This window comes from Xyrauchen texanus, chromosome 24, assembly GCF_025860055.1.
Source record: "Xyrauchen texanus isolate HMW12.3.18 chromosome 24, RBS_HiC_50CHRs, whole genome shotgun sequence".
In the NCBI taxonomy this organism is placed as follows: Eukaryota; Metazoa; Chordata; class Actinopteri; order Cypriniformes; family Catostomidae; genus Xyrauchen; species Xyrauchen texanus.
In genome coordinates this window covers 7,979,848-8,003,572 of record NC_068299.1, presented here as the reverse complement: position 1 = coordinate 8,003,572, position 23,725 = coordinate 7,979,848, and the positions used below count along the sequence as shown (strand labels likewise).

Sequence of the window (23,725 nt, the reverse complement as noted above, 5' to 3'; positions counted from 1 at the left end):
GTTGCGATATTCAGAGAAAATATTTCTTCTTGTATGAAGACTTTAATTTGGAGTTTAAAGGGATAGTTCACCCAAAATTGAAAATTCTCTCATGATTTACTCACCCTACTGGCATCCCAGATGTGTTGACTTTCTTCTGCAAAAAATAAATTAAGATTTATAGAAGAATATTTCAGCTCTGTTGGTCCACACAATGTAAGGGAATAGGTGCCAAATCCACATAAAGGGAGAATAAAAGTAATCCATATGACTCAAGTGGTAATCCATATCTTCAGACACGATATGATAGAAGTGGGTGAGAAACAGATCCATATTTAAGACCTACAGATCTGAAATATTCTTCTAAAAATCATAATTTGTGTTATGCAATTAACATTTTTGAGTGAACTATCCCTTTAAGTCTCAAGTCAATTTATGCAAATTAAGTGCAAGTCGAGCAGTCTGAATATGTGGATTAGAATATAAAACAACCATAGAAAATTGTCCTGGGCCCTGTGACTTTAAAGTAAGTGACGGCCTTGCTTCAGAGTGAAAGTGTTCTTACAGAAGTGAGAGTGAATGGCATGATCACAGAGAGTATTCAATAGAGGGGGTCCTGTATTTCTGTTAATATGTTAGTGTAAAAGACTCACATTGTTGTAACTGACTATTGTGTGCAGATTGAGAGGAGCCTTTTCGAGGAAACTGTGAAGACACTCAACAGCTATTATGCAGAAGCTGAAAAGATTGGTGGCCAGTCCTGCTTGGAAGGCTGCCTGGCTTGTGCTACAGCCTACTTCATCTTCCTGTGCATGGAGACACGCTATGAAAAGGTACTGAGATAAAGTGTTCTCTTGATTCATTTACAAAACAGTAAACATTCATCACAAAGTCAGGTCTGAGATCTATGCTTGAGAACAGATTCTGGCCCATGGATGGCTTTGATGATCAAAGATGATCATTCAGACCTGGTCACCCAAGAATTCTCAAAGAATCTAAACATTAGAAAGTGCATTATGATGTGCCAGCCCATTCGAAATCTGACCACACACATTCAGAGTAGCAGATGGAAATCATTTTGGAATAGCAGTCAAACGAAGTTGAGATAAGGTTCGATATGCGTGGATATGCCGTACGTAGACAATGGTTTCCTTCAGGTGTGCACCTGTTCTCCTGTAGGCATATCTGACCAAATCATAACATGGCATTCTGTGCTGTGGTACACTTCCAAAAGGCAACTAATTAATCTTCACAGGTGTGCTCCACCTGAGATAAAACACATAAAGTTGAAAGTGCCTGCCAGTCCTCTGTTTCTTGTTCCACATTTATCTTCATGCTTTAGCATGTTTGAAAAATGATGACGTTGCATTTAAGGTCACATCAGGTCAGCACAATGCCCACATATTTTAACCAAGTTTATTTAAAGTGCAATTTAAAAAAGAATAATTGCCATCTTTGATTATTAAATTTATATTTAAGTATTGTAGGGGGAAAGTGTTTCTTTATGATGCTGTAAGATGAAATATACCCTTCACATGTCTAACAGTCAATGTTGCATAATGTATCCATTCATCATACGTAAAGGTGCACTCAGTAAATCTTTTGATTGTCATTTTTGACTTACAGTGACATCTAGCTGTGTGAATGCAGTATTATTCAAAATCAATAGTTTTTAGTTACAAAGGCCATTGCAGAAATTCACTCATTTCAGTAAACCATGATTATTTTAATCCAAGTGTGAAAGTGTCCAATAATGGGGTGGCTACTGAGATTGAGCAAGAAGTGTTCAGCTGGTCATGTGATCTCAACATGGCAGCCCCCATGAGGGAACCCTCTCCATGTAGCATTGACATTATCGATACGATCACTTTTGGCTTGAAAAAGATCAATATTGAAATACTTTTGAACTATGATCCAACATGAGGTTAAGCTTCATGAGAGGGTTTAGTCCAAGCAGTCTCTCATGTGATGTACTCATGTTGCCATTATACCGAAGTACTCTCGTGTTCTCCATTTGGATGAGACATCCAGTATGTGGCAGCGGGGGCGTGGTCAAGCGCCCGTCCGGGAGAGAAAAGCGGTAAGGGCGCTCACACCTGAGCTAAATTATGTCTAACACCTGTCTCTAATTGCAGTAGCTTGAGGAGAGCGGCATAAAAAGCAGCAGCAACAGAGCCCAGGGGGGAGCCCGACACGAAGGCCAAGAAGCTATTGTGTTATATTAGTGTGTGAATTAGTGTGTGAGAATTAAAAACAACCTTACCTGAACCCTGTTGCTGTTTCCGTCCCTTCCTCACTGGAAACTTGTTACACTGGTGCCAAAACCCGGGAAGTTGCAGGAACAGTGGTCCAAAGCTATGGAACAGAGTCGCCCCATAGAGTCCTCCCAGCTGGCGGAAGTCCTCCAGTCCCTCGCTACGCTCCATCAGGGCCACCAACAGTCTCTGCTTGAGCTCCGACAGGACCAGGATCGTCGGTTCTTTGAGATCCAGACGCAGCCGTGACCCCGGACACCCGCGCCACACTGCCCCCACCCGCGCTACAGAAGATGGGGCCGGCAGATGATCCAGAGGCGTTCCTGGACCTCTTTGAGCGCACGGCGGAAATTTGGGGTTGGCCACACGACCAGTGGGCAGCCCGCCTCGTCCCTCTCTTGTCCGGGGAAGCACAACTCGCGGCACAACAACTTCCGGCAACAAGCCTCCTGGCTTATACCGACTTGAGGAGAGCCATCCTGCAACGGGTTGGTCGGACCCCGGAAGAAAGTCGCCAGCTCTTCCGGGCCATGAAACTGGATAAATCCGACCGCCCGCTTATGCGTTCAGCCCAGCGGCTCCGTGATGCCTGTCAGAGGTGGCTGCTTGCGGGGGACCGCGACGTCGAGGAGCTCGTCGATCAAGTGGTACTGGAGCAGTTTGTCCAGCGCTTGCCCCGGAAAATGGCGGAGTGGGTCCAGTGCCACTGCCCGGCGTCGCTGGAGGAAGCCGTACGACTCGTGGAGGACCAAATGGCAGCGATTCCAAGGGTGGATGAGCCCTCTCTCTCTCTCTCCCTTCCCCTGTGTCTTCCCCTGTTTTTCTCCCCTCCCCCCTGCCCTCTCGCTCTGCTCTCTCCCCAGGGTCCGTTCCTGCCCCCCGCAGGCGCGGAGGATTCACGAGACCAACTTCCCGGCCGTGGGAGAACCCGCCTACCCCTTCCCCGTCCTTCAGCCGCTCTCCTCCTCAGGTGGGGCGCCCGCCAGCACGGGTGCGGCCGTGGCGCCTGGGCCGGTCTGCTGGAGGTGCAGAGACCCGGACCACTTCCGGGATCAGTGTCCGCTGATGGAAATAGGGACGGTGGTGCGGGTCTCCGACTTCCCGCAGGCTGCCCCCGATCGGGCTGGAGCGTACCGTATTCGGTAAGGATCCAGGGGTACATACCAAGCATTGTTGGATACCGGCTGTAACCAGACCACCATCCACCAACGCTTGGTTCAACCCGGGGCTTTGGGATTAGCTAAACTGGTGAGGGTGAGGTGTGTGCATGGGGATGTTCACAAGTATCCCATGGTTACTTTGGCGATTAAATTCAGGGGAAAAAAAACCATAGTGTGGAGGCAGCGGTTAGTTCCCACCTCACCCATCCGCTAATCTTGGGTACTGATTGGCCGAATTTCAAAGATATTTTGAGGGTATTTGTGCGGATGTGTCCTGCATAAAGAGGTGTGCGGTGTGCGATGCTTTGGCAGGGGAGGCGGAGCCGGGGCCGTCCTCGGCTGCTCGGAATGAAGAGGGAAGGGGCGAGATGGCCGCCCCTCCTCTCAGGGAATTCCCTGAGGGGGACTTCCCTCTAGAGCAGTCGCGGGACGAAACCCTTAAACATGCTCTTGGCCAAGTGAGAGTAATTGATGGTCAACAGCTCCAGCCGGGCGTCGCCATTGCATACCCATATTTTTCGCTTATTAAAGATCGGTTGTACAGAGTGACGCAGGACGCTCAAACAAAGGAGGAAGTGACACAATTATTGATTCCACGGAGCCGCCGGGAAATGGTTTTCCAGGCGGCTCACTATAATCCTATGGCTGGTCACCTCGGGGAAAGAAAGACACTTCTCCGTCTAATAGCCCATTTCTATTGGCCGGGCATTGGCGGTGACGTCCGCAGGTGGTGTGCGGCGTGCCGTGAATGTCAGTTGGTAAACCCACCGGCCACCCCAAAAGCGCCTTTGCGCCACCTTACATTGATCGAGGTCCCCTTCGAAAGAATTGGAATGGACCTCGTCGGGCCATTAGAACGGACAGCACGCGGACATCGCTTTGTGTTAGTCCTAGTGGATTACGCAACGCGATATCCGGAAGCAGTGCCCCTGAGCAACATCTCTGCACGTAGTGTTGCAGGGGCACTCTTCAAAATAATCTCCGGTGGGGATTCGAAAGAAATCCTCACCGATCAGGGCACAACTTTTATGTCACGTACACTTCGCGAGCTTTACGAACTATTGGGCATTAAGTCGATTCGCACTAGCGTTTACCATCCGCAGACTGATGGCCTAGTGGAGCGATTTAATAAAACACTAAAAAATATGATTCGTAAGTTCGCATACACGAAGACGCTTAGGAATTGGGATAGGTGGCTCGACCCCTGTTATTCGCAGTACGGGAGGTCCCACAAGCCTCCACGGGGTTCTCACCGTTCGAGCTGATGTACTGGCGACGCCCACGCGGGGTCCTTGACGTCATCCGCGAGCTTGGGAGGAGGGACCTTCTAATAGTAAAAATGAAATTCAATACGTTCTTGATCTTAGAGCAAAACTCCACACACTGGGGAAATTAACACAGGAGAATTTGCTCCAGGCTCAAGAACGCCAACGCCGGCTGTATGACAGGGGTGCTCAGCTACGGGAATTCGCACCGGGAGATAAAGTGCTTGTATTACTCCCAACATCGAGCTCGAAATTACTCGCCAAGTGGCAAGAACCCTTTGAGGTCACACGACTAGTAGGGGATCTCGATTATGAGGTTAAACGTACCGATAGAGGGGGCGCGCCTATCACCTCAACCTCCTGAAATTGTGGAGAGAAGAGGCTGCCTCTGTGACGTTGGCAACGGTAGTTCCGGAGAGGGCGGAGCTCGGACCGGAGGTAAACAAAGCCCACAATCTCAACACCCCGGTTCCTTGTGGAGACCACCTCTCACCGCGCCAACTCGCAGAGGTTTCCGAATTACAAAAGGAGTTTGCAGATGTGTTTTCTCCTCTATCGGGCCGCACAAACATATTACATCACCATATCGAGACCGAGCCGGGCGTGGTGGTACGTTGCCGCCCCTATAGCTTGCCCGAACATAAAAAGAAAGTAGTTCGAGAAGAATTGGACGCGATGCTTGAGATGGGAGTAATAGAAGAATCCCACAGTGATTGGTCCAGCCCGGTCGTCCTTGTTCCCAAGAGCGATGGGTCTGTACGTTTCTGTGTGGATTACAGGAAAGTCAACGCGGTGTCTAAATTTGACGCGTACCCAATGCCCCGTGTTGATGAACTGCTCGATCGGTTAGGTACGGCTCGATTTTATTCGACCTTGGATCTAAGGGTTATTGGCAGATCCCCTTGACACCAATTTCCCGTGAAAAAACGGCCTTCACCACGCCGTTCGGATTACACCAATTCGTGACGCTTCCTTTCGGTTTGTTCGGGGCACCAGACACGTTTCAGCGCCTCATGGATAGGATCCTCAGACCGCACACTGCTTACGCCGCTGCCTATCTAGACGATATCATCATTTATAGCAATGATTGGCAGCGGCACATGCAACATCTGAGGGCCGTCCTGAGATCGCTGCGGCGGGCGGGGCTCACGGCAAACCCGAAAAAGTGCGTGGTTGGGCGTGTGGAGGTACGATATCTGGGGTTCCACTTGGGTCATGGCCAGGTGCGTCCCCAAATTGACAAGACCACGGCGATTGCGACTTGCCCTAGACCCAAGACCAAAAAGGGGGTGAGGCAGTTCCTGGAGCTGGCTGGCTATTACAGAAGATTTGTGCCTAATTATTCGGATGTCACCAGCCCGCTGACTGACCTCACTAAAAAGGGGGCTCCAGATCCGGTCCAATGGTCGGAGCAGTGCCAACAGGCGTTTACACAAATTAAAGCTGCACTTTGTGGGGGGCCGCTTTTGCATGCACCTGACTTCTCTCTCCCTTTTGTTTTGCAGACGGACACTTCAGACAGAGGGCTGGGGGCCGTACTCTGCAGGTGGTGGAGGGAGAGGAGCCTCGGTGCTGTACATTAGCCGGAAGCTCTCCTTGAGGGAGACTAAGTACAGCACCGTAGAGAAGGAGTGTCTGGCCATCAAGTGGGCAGTCCTCACCCTCCGATACTACCTGCTGGGGCGGGCCTTCACCCTCTGCTCGGATCACGCCCCACTGCAGTGGCTCCACCGCATGAAAGATACTAACGCCCAGATCACCCGTTGGTATCTGGCCCTCCAGCCTTTTAAGTTCAAGGTGGTCCACAGACCGGGGGTGCAGATGGCTGCCGCTGACTTCCTCTCCAGAAATGGGGGGGAGTGGTAGGCAGGCCGGATGACGCCCCGGCCTGAGTCGGGCGGTGGGGGTATGTTGCAGCGGGGGCGTGGTCAAGCGCCTGTCCGGGAGAGAAAAGCGGTAAGGGCGCTCACGCCTGAGCTAAATTATGTCTAACACCTGTCTCTAATTGCAGTAGCTTGAGGACAGCGGCATAAAAAGCAGCAGCAACAGAGCCCAGGGGGAGCCCGACACGAAGGCCAAGAAGCTATTGTGTTATATTAGTGTGTGAATTAGTGTGTGAGAATTAAAAACAACCTTACCTGAACCCTGTTGCTGTTTCCGTCCCTTCCTCACTGGAAACTTGTTACACAGTATAAGCACACAAACGCACTATTGTGTGTAAAGAAACAGATACATACAGATCTAAACCAAAGCCAATCTAAGCCAATCGCTGTACTTTACAGCGTTCCTCCTTTTCACTTGTAAACAGTGCTGCTCTTCCAGCTTAAATGTGTTAAATATTTGCACCAATAGCGATCATGTCACATTAGAAGACATTCATTTAACAGCTGATGTCGTATGAATGCTGTTTATACTGACTGTCTGTGATTTCTGGATCTTCAAAAGACAAATCTCAATTCAATTGAATGCTAAGGACCTACTGATCGAAGATATTTTTTTTTCTACAAATGTGTTCTGTTAAAGAAAGAAAGTCATTCACACCTGAGATCATGTGGGTGAGTAAATAATGAGAGAACTTTCATTTTTTGGGGTGAACGATCCCTTTAATTTTGTTGCATTGGTGCTAAAAAAGTGAAGAAGAAAAATTGAAAAAAGAAATTGAAAAATTGGCCTATTCTTTCCTACTAATGATTGATATGAAGAAAAAAAAAACAATCCATAAGAAATTGAAACATGGAAGGAGGGTGATATTTAGAATGAGCCCTATTTAATGACCAGATTAGAGACTTGTGGGCCAGTAAACAACCACCTGGCAACCACCCAACCTAGCAACTGCATAGTAATGTGCTACTAACATCAAGAACAACATAGCAACAGCAAAGCAACAACATAGCAACAAACTGTTGCTTTGCTGCGTTCAGTCTATTCAGTCTATTTGCTGCGTTCAGTCTAAAAATAACAAAAAGGGTCAGGAGAATTTTAGCAGAGTAAAAGTAAAATTACTTTTCTCTTTAAAATGTAGTGAATTAAAAGTGAAAATCAACAGAAAAATGTATATTCAAGTAAAGTACAACTATTCAAAAACTGTACTTAAGTACCGTAACAAATAATTTTTACTTCATTACTATGCAACTATGCTAACTGTGGTCAGCCAATCAAATTGCACATTCTAGAAATAATTAGCTTTAAAGGCAAAAATCATTTACATATCATGTCGAGAAAAACACTGCAAAAAATAATTTTGTTAAGCAGAAATTTTGTTGTCAAAGCCCCTTTAAGGAAAGGGTGGGAATTCCCTCACAACAAGTGTTGTGTTCTGTCTCAGTTATGTTAGGTTCCCTCGCAATAAATAGCCATATTAATATTTTTGTAACCAAGACTGTAGATATGTTTTTTTTGGCAGAAACCATTGTTTTAATTTAGTAACATTGTATACTGTGGTAACCAAATTTTGGGGGGAAGCCATGGTTTAGATACAATTAACCTTGGTTTTACTATTATAATATTGTAGTCTAGTGATTACTGTGGTGTCACTACAAATACCATGGTTACTATAGTAACTTGGATTTTCTCAGATTTAGTTGCCTGTTGAATATGTTGTTTAACATTTGAATTACTCAGTGATAATACATAACCTGTGTTTGAAATGAGATTAATTGTGCTTGCTCTATAGGATATAGCCTCTGATAGAAGTTCAGCCATCTCTCTCTATTAAAACTTACAAAGAAATTATTACACCTTTATTATTGTAATTGTTATATTGCATATTTCTGCATATTATTTTCAAGTTCAATAAAGTATATTTCATATCCATCATTACTGAATCATCCTTTTGTGTTTTTATATTAAAGTCATATGGTATGAATATGCCTACTATTGTAGTATTACAGTTCACTTACATTATCCACTGAGGCTTTATATAGTACTATAAAAATATAGTGATTACAATAGAACTCATTTTAGCCATTTCACATGTTTCACCTCTTGAATTGGTAGGCTATGTGTAGTACAATACAGAAATTAATATGTATTGCGTAGAGAATTAAGACACTTGAATAATTATATTAAAAATGTTTAATAAGAGTGTTATCTTCCTCAAAGCAAGTTATATATTGGTTATAAATGTTTAAACAAACAACATAATATTAACATGAAAATGGCACACAATGACTTAATAATAATAATAATAAATTTAATTTATAACGCACTTTACATCAATTCAATGACCTCAAAGTGCTACAGTGCAAAACAGAATAAAAACAGAAATATTAAAATAACACTTTTAACAATAAAAGGCTTTACTAAAAAGATGGGTTTTAAGGCCTTTTTTAAAAGAGTCCACAGACTGTGGGGCCCTTAGATGGACAGGGAGAGCATTCCACAGACTGGGAGCAACTGAACAGAAGGCACGATCACCCATAGTACGAAGCCTTGTCCTCAAAGGCTGGAGGAGGTTGGCCTGTCCAGAGCGGAGATGGCGTGATGGGGAAAGGGGGGTGATGAGTTCTTTTAGGTATAGGGGGGCTTTTCCATGGAGGCACTGGTGAGACAGAAGGGAAACTTTGAACTCAATCCTGTACTGGACAGGAAGCCAATGGAGCGATTTAAGGATGGGAGTGATGTGGTGGTACTTCCGCACGCCCATCAGGATCCTAGCCGCACAGTTCTGAATGTACTGCAGCTGCTTGATGTTCTTGCTTGGGATCCCGATGAGGAGTGCGTTGCAATAGTCCAGCCTGGAGGAAACAAAGGCATGGACAAGTTTTTCGGCATCGGGGAAAGTGAGCATTGGGCGGAGTTTTGCAATGTTCCTGAGATGAAAGAAGGAGGTTTTACAAAGATATTTAATGTGGGCCTCAAAAGTCAAATGAGGGTCCATTCTAACACCAAGGTTTGTGACTGATGATGAGAGGTGGATGTCATGACCAGAGAAGGTGATGCTGGTGATGGTGGATGACCGGGTCTGGTGCGGTGTGCCAACAAGAATGGCTTCCGTTTTTGAGCTGTTGAGTTGTAGAAAATTAGCAGCCATCCATGTCTTTATCTCCTCCAGGCAGGTGGAAAGTGTGGAAAGGGCTGCAGAGGGGTTTGGGTTTGTTTTGATGTAAATTTGTGTGTCATCAGCGTAGCAATGGAAAGATATTCCATGTCGGCTGATGACATGACCAAGGGGGAGCATGTACAGCGTGAAGAGGGTGGGGCCAAGGACTGATCCTTGAGGGACACCACAAGTGACAGAGTGTGTGTCCGATTTAGCAGCACCCAGGGCTACATACTCAGTTCTGTCCATGAGATATGATGAAAACCATGCCAGAGTAATATCAGAGAGTCCAATGGAGGAGTGGAGGCGGTGTAAAAGAATATGGTGGTCCACGGTGTCAAATTCTGCGGTGAGATCGAGAAGGATGAGAAGTGATGGAGAGCCAGCATCAGCCGTCATCAGCAGGTCATTGGTGACCCTGACCAAGGCAGTTTCCGTACTGTGGCCAGAGCGAAAACCAGACTGGAACTTCTCATAAAGACTGTTTGTTATGAGATGATTGTGGAGTTGAGCAGAAACTACCTTTTCCAGCACCTTTGACAGGAAAGGTAGGTTGGAAATGGGGCGGTAGTTGGCAGGTACTTCGGGGTCAAGACAAGGCTTTTTGAGTATTGGCTTGATGACTGCAGTTTTCAGAGACTTAGGGACTTGGCCAGATCGGAGAGACTGATTGATGATTTTGGTGATCATGGGACTTATTGCAGAGGAATGACTTTTTATCAGGGCTGAGGGAAATGGGTCCAGGTCACAGGTGGAGGGCTTCATCTTCCTTAAAAGGACTTCGATGTCATGCTGAGTAATGTCCGTAAAACAGCAGAGGAGCTGTGTAGTCCCAGATTGAGGATCAATGGATATAACTGGGGGAGCAGAGGTGCTAGGGAGAAGAGGGGGCAGGTGCAAGGTAGCAGGTACAGCGGGGGGCTGGAAGGCAAGGGGGCTGGAAAGAAGGGAACGGATCTTTTCAACTTTTGTTTTGAAGAAGGAGATGAAGGTATTGCAACGCTCCTGCATGTTCTCTGAGTGTAAGGGAATCTGAGGTTTGAGGAGATGATTTATAGTTGCGAAAAGTTGCTTAGAGTTACCAGGGCTATTGTTGATTATGTGGGAGTAAAACCGGGACCGGGTGTCACTGAGGGACTTGCTGTAGGCCCTCTGATGTTCCCGGTATGCTAGCTTGTGAACAGCAAGCCCTGAGTCCTTGAAACGCCGTTCAAGGACACGCCCTGTTCTCTTCTGCAGCCGCAGCTCCCTGGTGTACCAGGGGGCTGAGTGTTTGAAGGTGACAGTTCTGGACTTAACAGGGGCATGACGGTCCAGGAGGGTGCTAAGTGATAAATTGTAAAGATCCACAGATTCAATGACTGAAAGGGGGCTAGCAGCAGAGAGATGACGAAGGTCGGTAGTCAGGGTGAGTGGGTTGATGTTTTTAAGGTTCCTGAAACTAATTTGTCTGCTTGACTTACTGAGGGGGGACAGGATGGGAAGCTCCATTGAAATGGCCATATGGTCGGACACGCCCAGATCGTGCACCGAGAGATTGCTGATAGAGGTGGAATTGGTTATCAACAAATCAAGAGTATGGCCTCTGGAGTGTGTTGGGACATCGACGTGTTGAATGAAATTGAGACTGTCAAGAAGATTAGTGAGTTCAACTACCGAGTAGGATTGGGGATCGTTTACATGGATATTAAAATCACCAAGTATGATGATATTCCCTGAGGTTGAGTAAAGTGTGGTGAGGAGATCATGTATCTCAGGAATGAAAGCTGGGTTCGGTTTGGGGGGCCGATAAATCAGGAGCATTGTAGTGGAAAGTGGCAGTTTGCATTTGAATGCAAGACATTCAAAAGAAGAGTGGAGAGGCAGGGACAGGGGGGACAACTCAAAATCTACTCGGTGCACAACGGCAAGGCCACCACCGCGGCCAGTGGTGCGGGACTTGCTTAGGTAAGTATAACCAGGGGGACAGGCTTCATTTAGACTAGAGTAAACTTCTGGTTGTTGCCAGGTTTCAACTAGGCACATGAAGTGTATATGCTCGTTGATGATGTGGTCATGGATAAAAGATGCCTTATTATTAAGGGATTGTACATTTAAAAATTCAATTTTGACTGGGGGTGCTGGGTTGAGGATAGCAGAGTGTCTCTGTAGGGGCCGGAGTACGCTGTAATCCACTCCACGTTTTATGTCCTGCTTGGAATGAAATAGCCTCTTGGTGGCAGCGCTCTGATGACGTGTCAGTTTTGCGACGAGCGTCCAGATTGACGGAATGAACTGCTCAGCCTGCTGGTGGTAAACAAAGCATCCGCGTGTACTCCGGTGGACATAACGGGAGCGACGCGAAATTCTGAGTTCACTTATAATGGAGGTGTTAGATCCAGGAGTGAATGCAGAATTGAGCCTGTGGAGCTGCGAGGAGGAATAACTGAACGCCATGCCAAACAAGGACAGATGCCACCCAGCCTCGCCAACCGCCGGCCGACAAAGCAGCCCGTCCGCCGATAGCCCGCCCTCGCGTGCCAGCACCGACAGCAAGCCCCGTACACGAGTCCCGCAGACCGATGACAGAGAGCCCCTCAGGTTAGTCAAACTTTGATTGGTATGAACAATCCAAAAGACTCCAGTCGAATTCGCGGAAAACACTGACAGAGGGTGGTTTTCAAGGTGGTCGAGCTTTGATTGATATAAAACAAATTCAAATACAATATAAAATGATATAAAACAATCTAAAAAGATGAATCTAGCCCCGGTGAGCAGCGGCAGCCAGACGTGCCTGCGTACACACACCGGAAGTGTGTGCTAAAAAGTGTGTGACTTCTGATATGTAGGTAAATATCTCTGACCCAGAGTGACCACAGACAAAGCAGGTGACCTCAAACCATGAGATTCATCAGCCAGGAGAGATTTAGCAATACCAGATTAACATATTTTTCATTTATTTAATATTTTGTTTATCTTGCCTAGGGGACCAAGTGAGCCAGGGCAGGTTCGCCACTGATGCCCCCTCAAACAAATTAAATGAAGGACACCCCTGCATCAGGTCTTTGCAGAGAGTTGTTTGTAAACTCTAGATTGTAAATATGCCCACCTAAATGGCAAACTCTGATAAACTGCACCCACCCAAGCTGTGCATCTTTGTTTGCCGCTCCAGCTGACAGGAGGCCACACATGAGTGGACATGGATGAGTTCCCTCACCCTGCAGGCTTCAGCTAGATAAGCATCTTCCTCATCAAAGACGAGTGACTGCACACACAAGTCAGGGCAGTGAAGACAAAGATTTAAAGTTAGCTGCGCCATGTCACACGTCAAGGCTTAAGACCGTAAATCACACAATGACCTTTCCTTCTGTAGAGCAGCCGTTCTCAACCTTTGGTTTCAATACAATGTTATAGTAAAAATACTCAATCTAAGAAATGAAGACATACATTTGTTATTAATGCACACATACAGGCATCAATAATGTGGCATGCAAATTGTGTGCACCTCTAAAAAAAAGTCTGTCAAGAATATATTTGAGTTATGTAGCTTTAAGTCCATGTCTTTTAGCTTTGAGGTCGTTTACAGTGCGGTGTATACAAATTTGTCTTTACGTGGCCTTGGTTCCAGAAGTATTTTTTCTCATTCATTTTCCATTTGTATTTGTTGTGCTGTATAGGCTAACTTACCTATCCTGTACTATCACTTCAAAAAAAAGAAAAGAAAAGAAAGTGCAACCCAGTGACTCATTTTGCAACGGGATACTACCATACCACAGTGCTCTTACTATTTCTGCAATATAGATATGAAAAGGACCAGATAGAATGGCAAAAAGAGCACCAGCTCTATATGGGCGATAGTTCGAAAAATATAATTGTATACATATTTATTTATATATTGTATTTATATTGATATGTATAGATAGATACTGTAGATAGACAGACAGACAGATAGATAGAGGTGCTGTTGCGTTCACCTCTGTAAGTCAATACTCATTCTGAAGTTTGTTCATGGCCACTGAACTCTGAACAGATCGGTTTTCTTGCTCCTCTTACAAACATCTCATCCTCTTTCACACCTTGTAGAGTGAAGAGTGGAAAGCAAAGCGAAGAAGTGATGCACAGTTTCACCCCGCTGGGGTTGAGAAACACAGGCAGCCTGTTTCAGAGGTTATCTAAATAATCTAAATAAACTCATATCTGCTGTTGTCAAAAATGGCCCTGGCAATATACTGCACAAGAGTGTACCTCAGTCTACAGGCGCACGCTCATACTGAGCACCATTAAGATTGTATGGGAAGTTAGCTACAGCAAAATAATGAATTGGGTGATTAATGTTCATAAGACATATTTCCAAATGAAACAGATTATTGAGCCAGCATTGTTTTTGGGATGGGACACAACAGAATGGAGCCAGGTGGTTGGAAGGGATATGTTGAAAAAGTAGAGGCTGTCAAGAAAAAAAAAAAAACTGGCTACTGATTGAAACATTTACTCTAATACTGTATACTAAAAAAAAAAAAAAAAAACATTTGATTTATATATTAATTGCAAACAATCTCATTTTTCACATTCATCAACACATGGCCACTGTAAAAAGTCTGTCAATGTAGAAGCATGCTTTTTGCACACATAATGGTGTAGTTATAGCCAGACTGACTGCAATATGTATTTGGCGACAGTTGGTCGAAAAAGGGACACAGATGAAAACGATCTGTTCACACTAAAATTCTAATCACTACCCCCAGTGGCCAAAGCTGGAAGTGTTGTCGAACGTACAGGCAAATAAGGTCTCCAGTTTGTAGGTGAAAGCTCCACAGAGTTTTGCCAAAAGCAAGTTAGAGTTATTTTTAGTTTTAAACTATGTAATACACTGCGATGGACTGGCGACCTGTCCAGGGTGTCCCCCGCCTTTCGCCCAATGTTAGCTGGGATAGGCTCCAGCCCCCCGCGACCCTGTACACAGGATAAGCGGTTGACGATGGATGGATGGATGGATGGACTATGTAATACAGTCAACAGAAACTAATATTTCATTAATGGTCCCCCCTAACCTAAACCACTTCTCAGTCGATTACAGGGTACATGAATATTTGGAAGCAATATGTTGATTTCCTATGTTGATGATCATGTTGTTATGGTATCTACCAGTAGGTTTATAACTACCAAAGTTGACCTGCCAAACCTTCACTTCCATGCTTGGTGACGTCAGCAAAAAAGTTGTTTCAGAGGTGGAGAACGTCAATTTATTTTGATGAAGGATGCTTTACGAAAACAAACATTTAGAGTAGCATGCACCAATTAATCATCTACAATTAAGAACTGGACAAAACATAAAAACTTTTGATTAGAAGTTGACTTTCTTGCACAGCTATGAGCTATTTTTTCTGTTTGTCCTCCTCGCATTTGTCTCTTTTCTAACCCTCACAGGTACTGAAAAAGATCGGCATGTATATCCAGGAACAGAACGAGAAGATCTATACACCTAGAGGTTTGCTCCTCACCGACCCCATCGAGCGGGGCATGAGAGTGGTATCCTTTGCAAACAGCCCAGGATGGTTTTCTGTCTTACATTATGCAGTCTTGAAGCAGTGGTTAGCACCACTTTGAAGAATGGAGCAAGTGAACTTTCAACTTTGCTCTCTTTGAGTTATCCTTTTTGTTTATGGAAGAGGCTTTTTTGTCATTTGTAGTGAAGGTATTTTCCTATGGTCATGTTTCCTATTTCCTTATGGTATTCTAGAAAAAGCATGATGGTTTGTATTTGGTTTGGCAAAGAAATTAACACTGTTGAAATTGTTTAGGTCCTGTTCTTTCTAAAATGGGAGGTCACATTAAATGAAAGGCTCTTTAATGAAAGTCACATAACATACAAAGAAAATCACATCACCTTCAGTTGTTCAACCGAGGTGACTCCTTGGCTATGTTCACACCGCAGCTGAAGGTGGCCAAAATCAGATTTATTTCACTCACATGTGACACAGATCTGTTCACTGGATGATCGTGTGAACAGCCAAAAGCGCTTTAAAACTGACATTTTCAAATATGATCTGGGCCAATTTCATATGTGGTAATACATCGATTTTTTACAATGTGTCTTAGATGTGAACAGCCTGGTTACATTCAATGTGATATTTAAATGAATCTACCTCAACATTCGTCATTTGCCTGCTTGATTTCCAGCATATACGCCTGTTATGTTAAAAAACTTTTAAGTGCAAGTCATATCTTTCTAGTTAATGCGTTCAGTTTGTTTTTTAAGGATAGAAAATAAAAGTATAGGTTTCAACAGTTGGGTTCAGTGATTTGTAAGGATTGCACGTTAAATATGTGTAGTGAAAAGATACAGATACAAATTTAAATAATGGCGCTCTTTGCTTGTGTCACTCACAGAGAACACAGTTTCTATAGGCTCTTCCCAACTGTTTCAAAAGACGAATGCAAGTCAGTCAATGGAAATATGAAATAAAGATAACTCATCTTAACTTACATATATTTAATGCCGTTTTTCCTGCTGTCTTTTGATTTTATGGTGTGTTTAGCTCGTAAGTGAAAGGACACTTGACATAAAAATTCTTTACCCATTAACGTCTTTCTCCATCACTTTCGGACCTAATATCAGATACACTGTAAACAATTTCTGTTACTTAATGGTAAAAGACTGTTAAAGTGCTACAGAAATAAAATGTTCATTGATTAATGAATATTAACTGTAAAATAAACAGTAAAATTTGTTAAGATATTTTAAAAGACAATACAGTAGTTTTTACAATAAAATATTTTTTTTTTAGATGTCAAAAGTATTGTAATGTCATAACAGTTACATTACAGGTTCATAATGTTCAGTATTACGTTAAATAATAATGGTGTGTTTATACCTCATTATGGGAGGGGGTGGATTTATGTGGGAGGAACAGAGTTTTGGTTGTTGTTCATTCTTCCTCCGGTAGAGGAGAGGTGTGTGTTGTGTGCAGCGTGTGAGAATAGCTAGTCGGCTGTGAGATTGAGAAGTGTAAAGGTGTTGGATCGGCCATAACAGTAGCCCTTTGTAAAGTGTTCAATAAACACTAAAAGAGTTCAACTGGCATTGTATTTTAATGAGAAATTCTACAGTATGATTTTCCTGTAAAATTAATGGTAAAAATGTACATTGTTTAACAATCGAGTACATGTACTTTTTACTGTACTTTTTTTTTTAATTACAGTCAAAAACAATAATCGTGTGTTCACAATTCCTTGCTTGGCCCAACATATTTCATTGTATTTTATGCGTGTAGTTAAGTTTCTTATTTTTAATATCAGTTATGTTCATTGGGGTGTTCTGTTTTATATTTGATGTAGTTTAGTCAATGTTTACTGCATTATTTAAATTTCACATGTGTTACCCTGATGGTGTTTAGTGTGTAGAGTGTAGAGCACTGTCTCTACATGTTTATTGGTCATTGCTCCTGGAAGAGCCACTATTGGTGAGCATTTTTTTTTTTAGTGTAGGCATGTGTTCTATCTGCGTTAAAAACAGATAATCACATTTTGAATTAAAATGTAATTAATTATTCATACTAGAATTGTTAGGAAGGCAACACACACAGATGGACAGTGTACCCAGATGCAGGAACTTTATTGGTAAGTAAACAGGTGAGTAGAGAAGTAAATTAACTTAACTGGCACAGAGTAATGAATTTAGTTGAGGGCTATCGCTGATGAAATGTTCACATGGGTGGTGAGTGCATGAGGTTTACATAACACTACTTTAGAAGAGCAGTGAGATCTGTATGATCCTAATGGAGACTGTTCTTGATTGCTGGTGAAATTGTGTGCAGTTGCAGGTGATTGGAGTGTGGATGGCGAAGAGCCCAGTGGAGGCGTGACAACAATGATGAACATGCCGGGGTTTGTTATACACATGCTTAAGGAGTGCTACACGCATGCGGCTCAGTTTAGGAGTGTCGGCTGTTCAGACCAGTGTCTGATATGGGTTATATTTCAAATGTAATGTGAATAACCTAACAAAACAAAAATCTAATTTGAGCAAAAAATCAGATCTGGGCCACATTTGGTTTGGTTTGAATGTAGCCCTTGAAATGTTCATATAGAGCTAAAAATGAAAACCTGCCTTATTTGTAGGCACTTCTTCCCATTTTCTTGTTTGATGGTTGTAGCTAGGAAACTTTGTGAAACCGAAAAGCATCTGAGGCCAGAGCTGATTAGGAACACTTTGTTTCTGTGGTTAAAGTATAACTAGAAAAGAAAGGAAAGATTGTCAAGAAAACTGCTTAAAACAGGTTAAAGGACTGAACTGTTTGACAGTTGGAGTTTGAAATCATCAACATTCCGAGCCCGACACGGAACATCCATCAGAACAGTGGAAATGTAATTGTCTGCTCCAGGAAAACCTTGTTTGATTGGTTAGAAAATAAAATCTTAAGTAAGAACAGCCTGAAGGACTGTGCCAAGGTTGGTGGACATAACTTGAAAGTAGTTGCAGTCAGAAATGTTCACTGGAAGTCTATAGAATTTTTGAACTAGGAAAACCTCATAATATTTGTAATGATGTGACCCCTTTAACAATTCATATAAACGTTAAGGAAAGAAAATAGCATTACAAAATAATTTGTAAATAGATTTACACATTCTCAAGTCTGTTCCTAACATGACTTGAGAAATGATGCAACATCATCATGTTTGTATTATTGTCAGAGCCATGTATTACAATGGATGCAGGCTAAGTTGTCAAATCATTCCATAGTGATTTAGGTGAACACAGCCGCATGACCTAAAGAGTATAAATAACCTGAAAGGCATAAAACCAATTTACATCAAACACCTAAATGTAACATTCCAACACTACCCCAGTGCAATGTTGTTATTAAGTTGACATTGAAGTTAAGCTACATACAAAATGTCTTTAGAAGCCTAACTGTTTCCAAGCAACTCTGCTAATGAGGTGGGAAATGTTTCTGCATTGCTAATGTCAGTGCTTTTGATGTCTGGCTGAATACTTGTCATTTTACTAAGATTAGGCTCAACACACAGCCGTACCCCAAATGCCTACTAGTTTGCCATGATAACCCGTTACCTTTTTGACAATTATTTTGCTTTGAAAGATTTCTTCTTTCAAAATGATTAGTATGTAATATATTTCAGAATGCTTGAGGCTGCACTCAAGGGAAACCCTGATGTAGAAAGGTATGGGTGTGTTCCCTTGCTCTTAATGTTAAATATGTATATGTCTGACACAATACTGGTCCATAGTCTTCAGGTACTGTTCTGTATGACATTAAGCACAAACTCAAAACAGCATCCAGGAACATATTATTCTTTGGATCCCACAATTTTGGGTGAGTTCTTTTGGGAAATGAAAATCTATCCAGTAGACCATCAAGCATGCTTGGCAGTGCTATTCCCCATTCTTCCCATTGACTACAGGTCCAGCTGGCTTTGGCAGCCCGATCTTCAGCTCACAGACCTGCACAATCCAACCAGAAGTCACTTCAGGTCAATGGGCAAACAATAGCTGCCATTCAGTATCTTTCACACTGACCACTTTTATCAGGGACATACAAAGACTTTTTGAGGGGCAGGGGCTCTAAATCTTTTAAAGGGGCAGTCGCTTCAAAATTGTCAGTTGATGGGGTGGGGTTTGGGGCTTGCGTAATATTATGCTATAATTATTATTATAATTTTTTTTAGCTTTAACTAAACACATTAATGACACTTTCATCAATGGAGTAGGTAGGCCTGTTTAAGTATAAAAGGGTTTTGGGTATTTTAGGTTTGGCTCATAAACTAAAAATGATTCTGTTATTACGGTAATTATTGAGCCAATATGAATAAAGGATAATGTAACGTCAGGCTTTATGCAAACTAAAACAGATAGATGGTAAGTAGACTGCTCATTAGGCATAATAGATTTGCTTCTCGTCACGGGAACATTTACTGAACCAAACAATAATTAAAATATAAATATAATTGTTATGTATGACCTTGTCTTGTTTTACCGTTGCCCCTTTGTTTTCCATTTTTGTCCCTTTGTTATTCCATACTTTTCACTTTTGTCCCTTTTGTAGCTCCACAGTCTTGTTTTCCCTCGTGTTCACTGTTCATTGTTTTCACCTGCCCTTGTTAATTTGCCTTTTGGTTTCTGTTAATCACCTTGTCATCTAGTTTGTGTTCTGTTTGTTCATTGGCCCCTTTGTCCCATGTTTTTGTATTTATATCCTGGTTTTTTGGTTCAGTCCTTGTCTATCGTTGAATGTTGTTGTTAGCCTAGTATGTGTTCCCTGCCGGAGTTCTCAGTGTTGTTCTCTTCGTGTTTTCAGTTTTAAGTTTATTTCCCCACTGAGGGTATTCCTTTGTGTTTATTGGTTTGACTGTTTAAATAAAGCAAGCTTGCATTTAGATCCGCTCTCCTCGTCTGCTTCGCTGCCTCATTCGTAACAGAACGATAGACCACCACATGGATCTAGAAGCTTGCTCGGCGAATTACCGGCTCCTTTGCCTCAGGCAGGAGGACCGCCCTTTAGAGGACCACGTCCAAGATTTTCTGGAGCTGGCACGCATATCTGACTTCCCCGACTACACTGTGGTGGCATTCTTCCGGGGTAACTTACACGAGTCTCTGAGGGAACTGTTGCCGCCGGTGAATGGTTGCTGGACTCTCCTCAGTTTCGTGGAGGAGACCTTGCGAGTCAGCGGATCGCCGCTCACTGTGGACGTACGGGAGGATGATGCTGCCACTCCTCCCGCAGTGTTGGTACTCCATTCGCCCGTGGTTCGTCCCTTCACACCTGCCCCGGTCTGCGAGCCAGAGCCCTCGTCTGCCACGGTCAGCGAGCCAGTGCCCACGCCTTCCACGGTGAGCGAGCCTGTCGCCTCAGAAGTCAGTGAGCCAGCGCCTGTAGCCTCGACCGCCCCTCGCCCCTGAGCCAGCGCCTGTAGCCTCGACCGCCCCTGAGCCAGCGCCTGTAGCCTCGACCGCCCCTGAGCCAGCGCCTGTAGCCTCGACCGCCACTGAGCCAGCGCCAGTAGCCGTGACCGTCCAAGAGCCAGTGCCAGTACCCAAGCTTTCCAGAGCTCCGCCCTCCGAGCTTTCCAGAGCTCCGCCTTCCGAGCTTCCCGAGCTTCCCAGAGCTCCGCCTCCCGAGCTTCCCAGAGCTCGGCCTCTCGAGCCTCCCAGGGCTCCGCCTATCAAGCCTCTCGAGCCTTCCAGGGCTCCGCCTCTCAAGCCTTCCAGGGCTCCGCCTCTCAAGCCTCCTGAGCCTTCCAGGGCTCCGCCTCCCGAGCCTTCCAGGGCTCCGCCTCTCAAGTCTCCCGAGCCTTCTACGGCTCCGCTCCCAGAGCCTCCCGAGCCTCCTTCGCCTCTGCCTCTCGAGCCTCCTACAGCTCCTCCTCCGGAGCCATCCAGGCCTCCGCCTCTAGAGCCTCCTACGGCGCCACTTTCCTCGGCTCCGCCTCCCGAGCCTCCTACGGCTCCCCCTCCAGAGCCTTCCAGGGCTTCGCCTCCTGAGCCTCCCTCAGTTCTGCCTCCTGAGCCTCCCTCAGTTCTACCTCCTGAGCCTCCCACGGCTCCGCCCCTGAGGCCTCTGAGCCTCCAGAGCCTCCTACAGCTCTGCCCTCAGAGCCTCCCGAGCCTCCTACGGCTCCGCCTCCCGAGCCTCCTACGGCTCCGCCTCCCGAGCCTTCCAGGTCACCGCCTCTAGGGCCTCCTCCCAGGCCTCCTGACCCAGCCCCTGACCTGTGGCCTCCTCCCAGGGCCCCTGACCCTGTTCCTGACCTGTGGCCTCCTCCCAGGCCTCCTGACCCGGCCCCTGACCTGTGGCCTCCTCCCAGACCACCTGAACCTGTCCTTGCCCTTTGTGCCCCCCAGGACTTCCTGCCTGCCCTCTGTGCCCCATTGGACTTCCTGCCTGCCCTCTGTGCCCCCCCGGACTGCCTGTCTGCCCCTCGTTGCCCCCTGGACTGCCTGTCTGCCCCTCGTTGCCCCCTTGGACTTCCTGCCTGCCCTCTGTGCCCCATTGGACTTCCTGCCTGCCCTCTGTGCCCCCGGTGCCATCATTTTGTTTTCTGTGGGTTCCTTTTTGTCTTTTGGTGTTTTTTCTTTTAGGATCGTCTGGGATCCGATCCTTAGAGGGGGGGCTATGTTATGTATGACCTTGTCTTGTTTTACCGTTGCCCCTTTGTTTTCCATTTTTTGTCCCTTTGTTATTCCATAGTTTTCACCTTTGTCCCTTTTGTAGCTCCACAGTCTTGTTTTCCCTCGTGTTCACTGTTCATTGTTTTCACCTGCCCTTGTTAATTTGCCATTTGGTTTCTGTTAATCACCTTGTCATCTTGTTTGTGTTCTGTTTGTTCATTGGCCCCTTTGTCCCATGTTTTTGTATTTATATCCTGTTTTTTTGGTTCAGTCCTTGTCTATCGTTGAATGTTGTTGTTGTTAGCCTAGTATGTGTTCCCTGCCCGAGTTCTCAGTGTTGTTCTCTTCGTGTTTTCAGTTTTATGTTTATTTCCCCACTGAGGGTTTTCCTTTGTGTTTATTGGTTTGACTGTTTAAATAAAGCGAGCTTGCATTTAGATCCGCTCTCCTCGTCTGCTTCGCAGCCTCATTTGTAACAATAATATGTCATCTATACATGCAGATAAGTCTGATCTTTAAACCATGCCAGCTCACAGAAATAAAAACGTAATGGTGTGTAACACAAATGGACATAATAAAAATTGTGAGTGATATCCAAAATATGCATAATATATTGTAATTGGGAGGGAAAGAACAACAAAAATAAATAATAACACTTATTTTGCTATATAGATGTGCACAATTATGAACAATCATGAGTCAAAAATCTGAACCAAACTTTCTTCATTTAAAGTGCGCATTTATTCCCTCAGTCACAAGCCATGCTTCTGTTGCGAGAGTGAGCATGTAATCTGAGACGGCCTTTGCAACTCATTGGGTATAATTAAAGTCATTATAATGGATTATTATATTCTGTAATCGATGCTTCAGAGTTTCAGCATAATGTTGATGCATTTTTTCACCCTTACATATTATTATTAAGCTTAATGTAATTTAATTTGGCTGTGCAAGCTTTCATTTTGTGTTGCACCTCAGAAAAAAGGCAGGGACTCAAGCCCCAAGATCTACACCCTCTGTGCCTGACTAGTATTTCTTAACAGAGTTTAGGTTTAACAAACAGGAAAGTTGGTGTACTGAATGAAAGATTGCAGTGTTTAACCCTTAACTGTGACTGTCCAGATCGAGATCTCAATCTTTGAAGACAGTGGCTCCAGCAACTCAAGCTCCAGCGGAAGTTCTCCATCCAGTGCCACAGCTCAATGACTGGAGGAGCAGCACCAGGGTTACGGGTACAGAGTGGCCAGTACGCTCCCCAAAATCCGCATGTTGAAACATGAGAGCACCAGATTTTAACAAAAGAGAGTAAGAGTGGATGTACTGTTCACTCGCTCTCTTCCAAACAACAAATGCAAAGCCAGGAGCTTTAACTCACACACTACCCATTCCCTCCTCTCATTTCCTTTATTTCAGCCTCCTCTGCATTTCCATTAGTGACAGAAAAATCTCTGCGCAGAGTTCATCAGACGCCCTCATTGCTGAAATAATAAGGGTTAGCAGATGGGTATGATGGACAGAGTGCAGACTTAACTGCAAATTTACTTTACTGGAAAAACCCAGTGAGCTGCCTACTGCCTACAGTACGTAGGAAGCTGCCTTCTAGGCCATATTCATAAAGGCAGTGTAACCTCATAAAGGACTGATTTAGAACACAACATTCTGTATATAGATAGCAACTCTACAAACTGACTCAAAAATTATTCAATAAAGTTTGGTGTTAGCATGTTGCTAAGCTAACAGTGCAATACTCTAATAAGCATAAATACATTGACATATAAAAAAGTACGTTTTTAATAATACTATTTTATTAATGCTTTTGATAAAAAAAAATCTGTACAAACAGTCAGAAATACAAGAAATAAAGTTACACTTAAGAGAATAAACACATTGTATGTTACAAAAGAGACAACAATCAGTGC

At 44.4% G+C, this 23,725-nt stretch overlaps 1 protein-coding gene across 1 annotated transcript in view; it reads left to right on the top strand.

The window, feature by feature from the left end:
- The window catches only part of LOC127618046 (golgin subfamily A member 7B-like), a 40,492-nt gene extending 17,109 nt beyond the window's left edge, over positions 1 to 23,383 (top strand). Inside the window, exons 3-5 of the mRNA XM_052090277.1 lie at positions 660 to 812; positions 15,107 to 15,208; positions 22,929 to 23,383. Of these exons, the coding sequence (XP_051946237.1) occupies positions 660 to 812; positions 15,107 to 15,208; positions 22,929 to 23,012 (339 nt within the window). The 3' untranslated portion in view covers positions 23,013 to 23,383. The remainder of the gene's footprint in view (positions 1 to 659; positions 813 to 15,106; positions 15,209 to 22,928) is intronic.
- Positions 23,384 to 23,725: the final 342 nt, after the last annotated feature.